At 47.1% G+C, this 12,391-nt stretch overlaps 5 protein-coding genes across 5 annotated transcripts; 1 reads left to right on the top strand and 4 right to left on the bottom strand.

The window, feature by feature from the left end:
- Positions 1–450: 450 nt before the first annotated feature.
- F4817DRAFT_359091 (Gtr1/RagA G protein conserved region-domain-containing protein) lies at positions 451–1,630 on the bottom strand (the record flags this gene model as incomplete). The annotated part of the gene is made up of 3 exons (XM_049306103.1): positions 451–633; positions 733–1,429; positions 1,494–1,630. 3 exons carry the CDS (start codon positions 1,628–1,630, stop codon positions 451–453), a joined length of 1,017 nt encoding a protein of 338 aa, XP_049158442.1.
- Positions 1,631–2,303: 673 nt separating this feature from the next.
- F4817DRAFT_121559 (FAD-binding domain-containing protein) lies at positions 2,304–4,596 on the bottom strand. Its single transcript, XM_049297643.1, has 5 exons — positions 4,203–4,596; positions 4,037–4,125; positions 3,582–3,987; positions 2,639–3,532; positions 2,304–2,577 (listed from the first exon to the last, which is right to left on the bottom strand). Exons 1-5 carry the CDS (start codon positions 4,434–4,436, stop codon positions 2,404–2,406), a joined length of 1,797 nt encoding a protein of 598 aa, XP_049158441.1. The 5' UTR covers positions 4,437–4,596; the 3' UTR covers positions 2,304–2,403.
- A 1,048-nt stretch (positions 4,597–5,644) lies between these two features.
- On the top strand, positions 5,645–6,519 carry F4817DRAFT_339130 (acyl-CoA N-acyltransferase). Its single transcript, XM_049303508.1, has one exon. It carries the CDS (start codon positions 5,875–5,877, stop codon positions 6,406–6,408), a length of 534 nt encoding a protein of 177 aa, XP_049158440.1. The 5' UTR covers positions 5,645–5,874; the 3' UTR covers positions 6,409–6,519.
- Positions 6,520–6,945: 426 nt separating this feature from the next.
- On the bottom strand, positions 6,946–7,996 carry F4817DRAFT_121556 (uncharacterized protein). Its single transcript, XM_049297642.1, has one exon. The coding sequence runs from the start codon at positions 7,562–7,564 to the stop codon at positions 7,079–7,081; it is 486 nt and encodes a 161-aa protein (XP_049158439.1). The 5' UTR covers positions 7,565–7,996; the 3' UTR covers positions 6,946–7,078.
- A 1,410-nt stretch (positions 7,997–9,406) lies between these two features.
- On the bottom strand, positions 9,407–11,758 carry F4817DRAFT_121540 (transcription factor Opi1-domain-containing protein). Its single transcript, XM_049297641.1, has 2 exons — positions 10,878–11,758; positions 9,407–10,777 (listed from the first exon to the last, which is right to left on the bottom strand). Exons 1-2 carry the CDS (start codon positions 11,482–11,484, stop codon positions 9,531–9,533), a joined length of 1,854 nt encoding a protein of 617 aa, XP_049158438.1. The 5' UTR covers positions 11,485–11,758; the 3' UTR covers positions 9,407–9,530.
- Between the last annotated feature and the right edge of the window lie 633 nt (positions 11,759–12,391).

The raw sequence follows: 12,391 nt of genomic DNA, 5'->3' as shown, positions 1-12,391 counted from the left end.
TCGCAACTGATAAACGTGTCTTGACTATATGAGATGCGACTATCACAGCTCTCGCCAAGAAAAACATCGCTCATAATAGCTTACACTAAGGGTGGTGCCATATTGAGGCATCATGTCCTGGATTTGGTAAAATTTATGTCCCGCGGCCGAAGAATGTAGCGGGTCTTGACATTAGACTTATCGGCAATTTTATATCAGTGGGATATTGTAGACTAAGATTCCCTGTCGCTGAGGTCGCTTGTGTCCAGAGAACTCACTGGCTCATTGTATGCGATCAGACAGGAGTAATCGACTTGAAGTTTGCAGTGCTATAGTGGAAGCTAATCAGTTTTCGTTGATTATAGTGATATGTCGAAATGCATAGCGGAGACGTGAGGAGCAAATACAAAGGGTACTCGAAGTCGAATAACTCAGAAGGTACGCATGGCTTCGCTCGTCTGGCTCGGGCTACTAATTAAAGGTCTGGCCTGGAGTCACAGGTCCATCTAGGAACTTGAAGCTCTCTCTGGCAATCTGACAATTCAACTTGGCAGAATTGAACCTCGCCTCTCCGGGTGGGAGAATAACCATGAGGTAGGTATTGGTGGTGAATTTGCAAGCAAACATAGAGAATCTAGATCCCGCTTTGTGTTCCTACAGTTATTTCGTTAGCGATTCGCTAGTATTCTATTACTTCAAGCCGACACCAAGCTACTCGAGCAGAAGTGTACAGCTGGGTATGCAACTACTTACCATCAGAGTAAACTGCTCCGCATTGCGGGGAGTACCGGTAAAGCGACTGATGCTTTGCTTGAAATGCTTGAGGATGTTTGAGATACGCTCTTGTCGATCTCCCGTAGGGTTGTTCTGGCCTTCTTCCGACGTCCAGTTTGACACGACAAGGAAACTCGTTCTCTCGAACAATAGCAGCTCCTCGGCTTCTATCAATACTCCGAGAGAGCCTAACTGCGACTCGATGACGGATAGGTTTGGCACAAGGTCGTGGATGATGCTTGCCCACGCCTTGTATAGCGACTGGTCCCATATAGAGGTCGCGAAGGGGATAAGATCTAACTCGCCCATGTAGCCTGCCCCTTGGATGAACTCGGCAGTCTTCTGTCTGACTAGCCGAACGCGGTCGACGAAGACAGCCTCTCGGGCATGTGGGGTGATCAAATCCATCTTGTGAATTAGCACGTAGACTTTTGCGGTAGGCGAATACTGGGTTAGGGCGGAGATGATGGATACGTATGTGGCCATGTCTCGGTCTACGTCTCGAGATTCTATATCGAAGACGTATATAAGCACCCCAACATTAGAAAAGACGTGTACACGCTGCTGCGATAGATAATTTTCCATAAAAGCTTCTTGGCCACCGCAGTCCCAAAGGTTCAAGGTTAAGTTCCCTAAGAATTTGACGTGTGAGAGGTCGACATCGATCGTCGCACCGCTGATATGACACGCAAATTAATTTTCCATAGTTAAATGACAAGGGAAGCAGAGTTGTAACTTACAGGCGTCGAGTATCCCTGGCGATATAGTTGCTAAATATAATACTCCTCATGCTCGACTTGCCCGAACCACTCTTTCCCATAAGGAGCACCTTTTTCTTCTTAGGTTTCTTCAACTCGCCTCGGATGTCAGTAGACATTCCCAAGCTAGGGACAGACGCCTCGAGGTCTGTCATATTGTGCTCGATAAAAGTTATAGGCTAGCTCTTATCTCGTAATATCAAGCAAGATATCTCGAAGGGTCGCAGTGGTCTGGACGCGACGTTGAAGTTTAGTTCAAGTCGGCTCACGCATTTCTCTACTTTAGGAATAGAGGAAATGACAGTCCGTAAGAAGACTTGTTTGAATTACGGTAGGTAACCACTGTCACTTTATATCCTTGTGTTGCAGCTCATATAATTTATTACCCTCGTGCGATGTTCTAACGTTGATGGATGTCGATGGTGGGGTTCTGCTTAGTGGAAGCTTTGGGTGAGGATCTCCCCGATCGGGTAGCTGCATAAATAAATCAAGATTTGCATACACTGACGTCACGTGCACCGATGGTTGCACAGATAGTATCGTTTATGCAATGTCTCAACAGATATTTTAAATATCGCGTCAAACTTTAAATCATCTGGCTGTGCTTCGAGTAGAAATGAATTAGTATCCCTTATCTTATACAACCAGAATACGATTCTCATTATAATCCCCCTTCGAAATAAAATGCACTAGTCTGGTTCAATCCATAGGACAGACGCATCGAAAAAGCTCAATCATGGAGGCTGAGCAACAAGTTATCAACATGAGTGAAGCAATACGCGCTGCAACTTCTAGTAGTCTTTATTCCTCTTATTCTACCATTCTATCGTCTACTTACACTCAACTCGCCGTTCAACGCACAAACCCAGAGTTGATAAGCACAGGTAGTCATTCAATACTTTCGACATAATCTTGTACCGTATTCAATAACCTCCCAGTCCTCAGTTCCCGGAGTTGACACAGCGTAGAAGACACCGTGAGGATCCCACTTCTTGCGAGTTTCCAGCAATTTCGCATATTCCGAGCCCCAGAAATGATCTTGCCAATCACGTTGATACGGGTCTCCCTATGAAAGTTATCAGTATCATCATAGTCTTATATTTCACACCCATCGGATGCATACGTACCTCGTTAACATAGGCACATCCGTTCGGACCAGCTTTCCTCATTGCAGCATCTTGGATGTTAGTTAGCACGTTCTGGAGATCCTCTTTCTGGGCCCAAGTTGCACCATCCGGGACTGTTAACCCGACGATGGTAAAATCTGTAGACTTTCTAAACCGCGGGTTCGTTGCGCTGTTTGAAACCGGCGTATTCAGACCAGCATCCCAGAGGTGGCCAATGATAAATCCCTGATCCTTCAAGTCATCCCGTGGCGACGTGACCGTCTTAAACGCCTCGATAATTTCGTCATTGTTTTCTTCGACGTCCTGGTGAGTGAACATCCATCCGCCCGTAAGAGCCGCAGTACCGGCGGTCTCGTCTTCGAATAAGTCACTATACAGATCGAATAATGTATCAAAATCCTTGCTGCCTGTGTCGTAGGGGATGCCTTTAGCTTTGAATTCGTCAAACACAGGCTGGAGAATGGCCTCCACTTCCGCTGAAGTCTTCCCAACTCCGACTATAGGTTGTACATGCAAGCGCAATGGCATAAGTTCGAAGTAAGCGTAAAGACCAGCCACCACGATTTCGTTTGAGTACTTATGGAATGACCTGACGCCTTCCCAGAATACATCTGCATCGTTGGTAAGCGTTGAATTGATATTGATGAAGACACCGGCTGCCTTCTGTTCCGGGAACGTCTTAAGGGTCACCGAAAGTACAACAGCGAAGGCAGACGGTCCGCCTCCTTTCAAGGCCCAGAAGAGATCGGGATTCTCTTCCGAATTCGCAGTCAGGTATTCGCCGTCCGCTGTCAACACATCAAAAGACAATGCAGTGTCAGCGACCAGTCCATACAGTGGCGTAAGCGGTCCATGACCGCCACCTTGGACAAGTCCACCAGCAACGCCAACAGTCTATCAGCTCGTTAGCTTCTATTTCTTGTCTTACACATCATCTACTTACTGGACATTCTCCTGTTAAGGCCGTCACGGGTGGATTCTGAGCGTGAGCTCGAGTGAGCAGCGCTCGACCCTGGACTCCCGCCCCTATTGTTACGGCACCTCCCTTGTAATCACCGGGTCCGCTGTACTCGGTAGTGAACTCGATATCTTGGAAGCTATGCGTATTAATAATCAACGCGCCCCAGCCAGTGCTACGTCCGATAAAGTCGTGACCCGTGTTTCGAATGATCAGGCGCAAGTTATTTTCCCTAGCGAAATCCACGCCTGCCTTGATATGGTCTTTAGACTGAGCCGTTATCACATACACTCCATAGTAGCCAAGGGTGCAAGGCGCGGCAGGGTTACCAGTAGGACGACAAGTATCATTCGTGAAATACGTCCATAATTCTGCTGCTGGTTTCTCGACGCTATGCCTCCACGTCAGTATATCGTCTTAGACTCGACTAGAAAACTCACGCCCATGATTCATCAGGCCACTTATCCGTCGCCTCTGCGCAAGCGGCAGCATCATAGGTCGGAACCGTACCAAGAGGGCCATCAAATGTCTTAGGCGACTTAAGTCAGCATGCTTCCTCTCACTGGCTATTTAAATATCCCCGAGCTTACTTTTAGGATTGCTTACGTTATGACAAGATGCACCCGGAGGGATGTTCACCAGGAGATTTCCGTCCACAGTTGAATTCAGTTTGGCCCAAGAGCCATTGCTCGGCCAGCAATCATCACCTATATAGCACTTACAACCATACTGGGTGTTATTCCATGTCCTCTCAACAAGCGATGGTGATGATGATGACACAACATCACCGATCAGTGCCGAGAAGTTCACTGATAAGAAGGGTAAGAACCAAGTCATCATGAGACTTAGGGGATAGTGAAGTTTGAGACGAAAGAACACCCTCTCAGGGTTTTATCTGGGCTCTGTTATCCATTTAAAGATGCAGCATCTTAGCAGTCAGTTGTCAATACCCCGGATTTAGGGTATTATCAGCATGGCCCAGAAGGGAACCTGCAAGATCCGGCCATATTCCCTAGTCCGTCACCACCCTATTTAAGCGGCGATGCGTCTAAGCTGTATCTTCCAATCAGAAGCAACGTAGTTATTTCTCCTCTACCAGAACACCGGTATGTGGCTTCAAGCACATGTTTAGGTAGAGAACCTTATGCACTATGTAATACATGCATTGCCGTGGTCTGAATAGGTTAGCTAACCACTTGCCCGGATGTTCTCACCTTGGCAAAGATCTGGGGAAGTTTTAGACTGACGCTAGATCAAAGTGCAACCAAAGCCCCTCACGAAACTAGGAGATCGTCAGTCTATTTGCTGTCTTGAATAACGCTATAGAGTAGTAAGCCTTAAGAGTCCGGCATTACTTTCGAAGATGAGAAATGCCCTTTTCTATCAGACTTGGTCGCCCAGACGGGCCAGACCTCGCTATAGCGGCTATGATGATTACGTACCATGAATTTGAATCCCGAAGCTCCATAATCTCTAGAGTGTAGCTCTTTAGATAGGAAGATTCGTGTTTGCTCCTAACCTATATGATTCATAGTAAAGTATTCTGGACGGTCCAAAGAACCCCCTCATTTTGCTGCGGGGTCCGCGGCATCCGTTCCTCATACGAAATCACGGTATCGCATTCTCTGAGTAGAATTGATAGCTAGATTATTCATGAAGTCAAAAGGCTATCAGATAAACGTAGAACTAAGAATTGGTAAACCACTCCCTGCTGTTTCTCCTCTCGTAGTAAGTCTTGTTTAAACCTGGCGTTAGGAGTCAAACATCCATTATCAATAAGTCTCACATCGTACGAGTCGTATAGCTGCGCCTTGGTATCGTACCGAATACGTAATGGTTGCGGTTAGTTGCTATAAACGATAATATAGGCTAGTAAGGCGTATGTCTCAGGATCCATATTGTGCAAGCGTACCTTGTTGAATCGGACTCGGTCTTTGCCGATAGCATATGCATTGCTATATTCAGAAGCGTCCCGCCGGTGAGTCATATTCAAGATCCTACGTTCATCGGGTTCAATCGCAGTATACTTATAAGTCTATAAGTCCTCAGTTTCCCAATAGCTGTTAAGATTCAATCTTATGCGATAGCTTTGAAGTATAAACACAACACATCAACGGTTGAAGAATTTGGTAACAATAAGTCAAGCCTATCTAAGCGAACATTGCTAATTATCGCAGTCTTCTCTCACGCTCACCAAACCCCTTTTCCTTGTCACCTCTATCATTGCGGCGACTCAGTGTTAATACCGGAGTATCATAGCTCACTTTCCAATACCAAAATGTCGTACAAAATACGGGAGGCAGCTCATTCGGACATCCCATCCCTCATAGACGTCTATTTCGATGCATTCGGTGACCACCCTGTCACTCGACGAGTCTTCAACTCAAATCCAGAACATGTGCGAAAGTTTTGGTTGGACCCGCTAGCTTCTGGCCTGCAAAAACCAACCGAGCATTTCTTGGTTTTGACTGACCCAAGTTCTTCGACACCGGAAAGGATCATCGCATTTGGAATATGGCGGGAGTTCTTCACGACGGCATCCCCCCCTCCGCCACCGGCAGCCGTTAGTTGGCCAGAAGATGCTGACCTGGCCTGTGTCGAAGAATTCTTCGGGACCATAGGGAAAATGCACAAGCAGATCATGGAGAGCCGTCCGCATTGGTACCTGGATATTCTGGGTGTTCGAAAGGATTCTCGGGGGAAAGGCGCGGGTAAGCAGCTGCTGAGATGGGGCATAGCTAGAGTCGACGACGCAGGTCTCGAAGCTTTCCTTGCAGCCAGCCCAGCTGGAGCTCCTCTTTGGTATGTATGAAAACATCCCGTGTTGCTATTTTGGAACTCCCTTTCTAGAACGGTCTCAAAATTGCCTTCGTAGGGTATACAGTGGCTAACGCTCAGTAGTAAGTGTGACGACCCTATCATTCGGCTCAATCGAAATATAACTGTGAAAATTATAGAATTGTAGTATTGCAAAGCTGACACGAAATCTTCGTACATTAGATGCGAAGCATGGGTTTGACCTAATAGATACGGTCCCTCTCGACAATGGAAATCGTCTTGAAAGTTTTATGATGAGGCCCGCGAAGAAGGCACAAGTCGAGCCTCAACCGTCGACATGATAGGTATTTGGCTGACGGCGACTACGCGGGACTATAAGTGTACTGCAATAAGAGCTGATAGTACTGAAACTCTCCAGCTATAGTACATGTTTGTATGTTAGCTCGATCCATCCATCATCTTGGTTTAGTTTAGAGCTATTTGAGGGTTGTGTGTTAATATCGGGACCAATTTAAATAATAAAAATTAGTTTATTAAGTTAAGACCGGTAACACACATAACGATATGCTGATGGTATACTTAATATGCTTGAAGCTCAAATCAATACTTACTCTAATGCTACATCATTACCCTTACCGGGCAAGAAATACAAAACGTACCTACCCAGGGTACTTACCATCTTCGTAGTTCGACTAAATGAAGATTTACTCGCTAGAATCGTCAAAACTATAAGACGATCCGAGCTGGTTCTTCATAACCGTATGGAGGTGCTCAAACACCATATCTGGGAGTTGATCCAAGCCGCCTACCCACCTCATATCGACTAACGGGCTGCCCTCCATCTTGAGCTGTGTATAGACCCTCTCAGCAAGATCAACCTCTTCTTCATGCTCCAAGCCATGGGTAAACCTGGCAACCATCGAAATAATCGAGAGGCGACACGCTATGTTATCGGCATCGTATCCTCTCACATCTTGCCGAGTATTTGTCCTCCCCGCGAGCTGTTCAACGTCCTTCGGAAGCTGATCTAACACCTGGCCTTCACGATGCGGTGCTATCTTACATTCCGAGCACCTTCCGGATCGAGTTCGCTTTATAGTTGGTTTTCGCAACGCCAGGAACTTGCGCAACATACTCTTGCGTCTCGTGACTTGGGTGGTGCATGAACATGGCGGCGTAGAGGTATCCATTATCTCAATTGGCTTAAACCAAGAGGTGATTTCCGGAAGACAGCTGCGAACAGCACGATTGTTCAACACGAGATGGCTTAACTAGTATGGTTTCAAGTAAAATGCTTTTAGGTCAAGTGACTGCTTGGTGAAGAAAGACGGGACGATCAAACCCGGGGTCTTCTTGTGGCTTATAAAGTAGCCCCGGGATATCGTATGGGGGGCTTGTTTCCTGTTATCTCCTCGTCCTTGGATAATGCCTTTGTCAACCATTAGTTTGCTTACCTACAACAAAGATCCTGTGATAACACTTACCGTCTGTTTAGTATTTAATCTCTTTAACACCTTGCGTAGTTAAGACTTTGAATTATATTGCTTAATTTTGTAAGATATTGATATGAGGCCCTATTATGCGCTGGCAGCCATCATTGAGAAGATGTGCGTACGTCTTATCTCCTACGACAATGTCATTGTTGACGACGTCGCTATGCTCTCCCAAGGTACTAGAAACAGATCTCCTAGGCAACAAGGTACAACTGCCAAAGTACATACTCAGGAAGTAAGATTTATATATCCTAATAGAAGCAAACCTACCAGCCGACCCCGCAAAAAGGAAGTATCCCTGGGTGACATGAGGCTAGAGAACAATTGCACCGTGGTGTCATATGCTGGACCGGTATGCCCGTGACTTGACAGTACGACATTTACAAAGTAGTTTTTCGTAGGTCCTAGGTTCGAACCTGGTTCCGAGCTTTTTTACATTTTCTTTTTTACTTTCCAGCACTGCATCTGACATACCTGTTGCCCTGAATGCAGCTGTTGATACAAGAGTAACTCTGCAGCCATAACTTCCAAGTGATAAATAGGGGCTATGTATATTATCAACATTACTTAGAATTCGCAAATCAAACTAGCTCTACTCATACTGCACCCTTTCTTGCTCGCATATCATACTACTCGCTCATAATATGGGTTGCACGGTACTCCCTTGAATATTAAGCACGTATCGTATATCAGCTACTCAAGAGCCTTGGATTGGACAGGGTTAGCTAGGGGTAGTTCATATAGACATTAACTGTATACTTTGGTGATTCTCGACAACACAAGGATATGTACTAGTTGGTAATAATAGGACACTCGTGGCATGCAATAAACTAACTCCTGACTAAGGCCAACTATGCCCAGTAGCAAGGCCAATTACCATCGTGTATGGCTGACGTGAACGTCGTACTTGGATTCGAATATTAACAATTACTCTTCCTCGCTCTGGATACTTGACAAGACTCATGGACCACCTATGATCACCTTAAGGACATGGGTTAGACTCAGGTTGGAATAGAACTCAAGAAACAACTCATGTAGATTCATCATGTCAAATATATAATTGAGATTAGATAAATACTGGCTGCCAACGTAAACTGATATCTATTCAGTCTCTACGGCAATGCAATAACGCTATGTATGTGCGGGTAATATTTTGGACACTATCCCCAACCATTTGCCCTCCAGGGAAGAAAGTACAGACAGAGACCGAATACTCTGAAGATCAGATGCCGTTAATCCGTGATAGGAAATCTCGTGAAAATAACAAAGTCAGAATCGTCCTAGTAGTATGTATAACCCGTCGAAAAGAAACAAACTCTGCGGGAGAGATAGCAAAAGCAGGACCGCGACGCTCGATGAAGCGTCTTGATTATCTGCTACGTGGGTATAAGCTGCATCTCCAGCAAGATTCCTGACAGCAAGAAAATTGTTGTAGGTCAAGTTAGACCAAGTTTGTTAACCCCGGAAAGCGGTGAGCCGTCCCGTCCGGCAATGCCAATGTCTGAATCCTATGCCAGTTAGCCGAATTTAGACCTTGGCTCTTCGTCTCGTCCCTCGGTGTTTTCTCCTCGCCTATTTTGAATCCACCAGTTTTTTATGTGCATCATTTTTTTTGTCTTCCCCGTGGAACGCCGTACGTTTTCATACTATATTTTCATATCATTTACCCGATCTTTACCTCGTCCAAAGGCGTCTGCGGTATGTGAGGAGTCCCGAGCAGACTTTCCCGCTGCTCTCGCTTCCTCCTACCTAACCTATCGCACCACTCCTCGGCGCTGACGATGGTTCCATCAAGAACCCCTGATACTTGAGACATCATGTCGAGTCCCTCCTTAGCGAGAACTAGTACCCGTTGAGCGCTCTCTCGCGTCTCTTTCTCTTGTGCTTCTCGTCCCACCTCTCCGTCAACCTCGGGGCGACGACTGTCTTGCTGACCATCACCAACCATGCTTGCAACTCGGAACCTTTGAGGCAGGCTCGTTAGGTGTCGTCGAACAAGCTCTCGCGCATTCTCCGGTAGCGCACCGCCGGCGTACCTGCTAACTGTGTTGATGACATCTTGAAGGGTCTTGAGCAAGTCCATCCTGAGTTCTGCAATCTTCGCCGCGAGCTGGTTCCTGTCTGCAAACTCGCCATTAGATGTACCGTTCATGGAATGGTCACCATCCGATTGCCTTTCGGCCCTTTCGAACTTCTCCATAGTAGACTTCAGAGAATTGATGACGTTCCCGATGCGCACGTTAGCCCAGCGAAGCCAGCTTAGACAGTACTTGAGGCTACGCAAGCTTTCCTCGCTCATAGCGATGCTCAGTCCGGATGTGGACATGATAAGACGGGATTGCCATGCTGCGCTGTTCGGGCGTGATTCAGACGGCGCAAACTGCTCGGCATATGGTGGAGATCGAAGGTCATCGTACGCCGGTAGGGTGTCTACGGTGCTTGCGACCGAGAGTCGACGATCGCGCGAGTTGTCGAAGGATGCCCTCGGTGTTTGCGCGCCGGACAAGGGCTCCGGGGTAGGTTCCTTGAAGGTACCGGTCCCGTCGACTCTCCGGCGCTTGTTAGAACCGAAGTCTGTAGCTTCGAGATCGGAACCTTGCGACTTGTGCCTCCTTCCACCGCTTAGGAACCATCGAACGCCACCTTCTACGCCGGTTACGCGACCGACTGATCCTACGGTGTTGGCGATAGGAATCACGTAGCCCTCGACATACTCGGCGCTCGACTTGAACCTCGGTGAGTAATTCTTAGAGTTGACGTAGGCGGAAGTGGCACCCTCGATAGTTGTAGCAAGTAAGGGATGCGATGTAGTTAGTAGCGAGATGAGCGGCTCCGGATGGATACCGTTCGTTTGAGAGTGCGGCGAACCAGGTACCGGGACGTGATTATTCGGCGGGGAAGACACGAAATCTGCGAACGTTGCCTAAGGTTAATATTGTGCAATCAAACATGCAGGTGGCGCATGCGATAACGAACTATCACATATGAGAAATGACTACTAATAGCTTACCTGCTCTTAGATCGCCTAGGGCTTCAGCTGCCATGCGTACATCTGGATCGTCTAAACTAACGCTACTGGCTCTTCCTTCTTGGAAGCGATCTGGCGACGGGGCGCTTACGCCACTGCTGCTGCTTGCGTCTACATCCATCCGCATAGGCGAGTCTGCATTCTGTGCGTGGCTCGGGTTATAATATGCTGTCAGGGGGTTTAAACTCGGCCAATGAGTGAGAGGTGGCGGCGCCGGAGGGGAGTATGCCGGCTCTGAAGGTTGGGGCGGAGTGTACAAAGGGGCGGATGAAGCTGTTAGGGCTGATAGAGATGGGAGATGATTATTGCCGCCGGGTTCTTTCTCGTCGCTGTTCGGCGGACTTATCGATTTGATGGGAGCGAGTTCAGTCTTTGGGGGATCGGGAAACCTTAAGCCGACAGTGTCGTGGGACTGTGCGTAAGACGGTGGAGGATATAGTGGAAGTTTAAAGGTCCGATCGAATTGACCGAATAATCCGGCCGTAGAGTCTAGCGGCGGTGATGCGTGTTGAGGTATTGAGTGTTGAAGTCCATGATTTTGATCGTGGTGCGGCGGCGGAGGAAGAGACATGTGATTTTGCTGTTCCATCGTTTCTGTTGGAACACGACCGAAAGCGCTTCTATCGAAGACACTCTAACTAGCGATAGGTCGCGGGGAAAGGAAATACTTGGCAATCATTTGCGCATTGGCGATAGATTTGATTTGGAGAGGCTTGGTATCATGTATATTGGGTGCGCATTGATATCGAAAGGTGATATAGTACTATACAAACAAGGCGAACGGTTTCGTTGAGAGCGTTGGGTAGATGTCGGGAGATTGGTTGACTTATCGAATCAAATTACTTGATTAATCATTCATAAGAAGAAAATAATAAAATAAATACACGACAGATGAAGAAAAAGAAGCCGTAGTTCGTATAATAGACAGGTAATAGTGAAAAGTGAAAGTGAAAGTGAGAGAAGTAGTTATGAATGTCTCGGTAGATAATAGTAAGTACAGTGAATAAAGGTCAGGCCTGATCAGATTTCGGTGTGAGAGATGATGAAAAGGATCCGGAGTAGGCAAGTCTAGAGTAGGTAATAGGTAGCGATGTCAGAGACAAGCTGGTCAAGACTCAAGAGAGAGAGACATGGACCATGGACTGCCAGAAAAGCGTTATGGGGTCCCCGGGCCATCCAATATGCAGGTGCTCGTGGTGGACCGTAGTGGACCGCGGTGAACCTGGATTGCGAAGAGACAAAAAAAGGTGGGAATGGGGGAATTGGCGGGAAAAGGTTTGCGCATTTGGCAACTTGGGGGTGGTTACCAAAGTACGGATTATCGTTACCAAATATTATAAAAACGGGAAAGCCTACCTCCTATCAGCAATTCTGCAATTGCTCAAGCGAGGCCCTTCCAGTGGTATTTTCGACTGGTCAGGCGGCCATCGACTGCTGCTACCTCGTCCCGCAGGGGAAGAGGCAAAGCACGCGGTAACTGGCAGGGTCCAAGTGGA

The sequence above is a fragment of the Daldinia loculata genome (assembly GCF_022478755.1).
Source record: "Daldinia loculata strain CBS 113971 unplaced genomic scaffold F4817scaffold_28, whole genome shotgun sequence".
Classification (NCBI taxonomy): domain Eukaryota; kingdom Fungi; phylum Ascomycota; class Sordariomycetes; order Xylariales; family Hypoxylaceae; genus Daldinia; species Daldinia loculata.
This window is presented reverse-complemented; position numbering and strand designations above follow the sequence as displayed.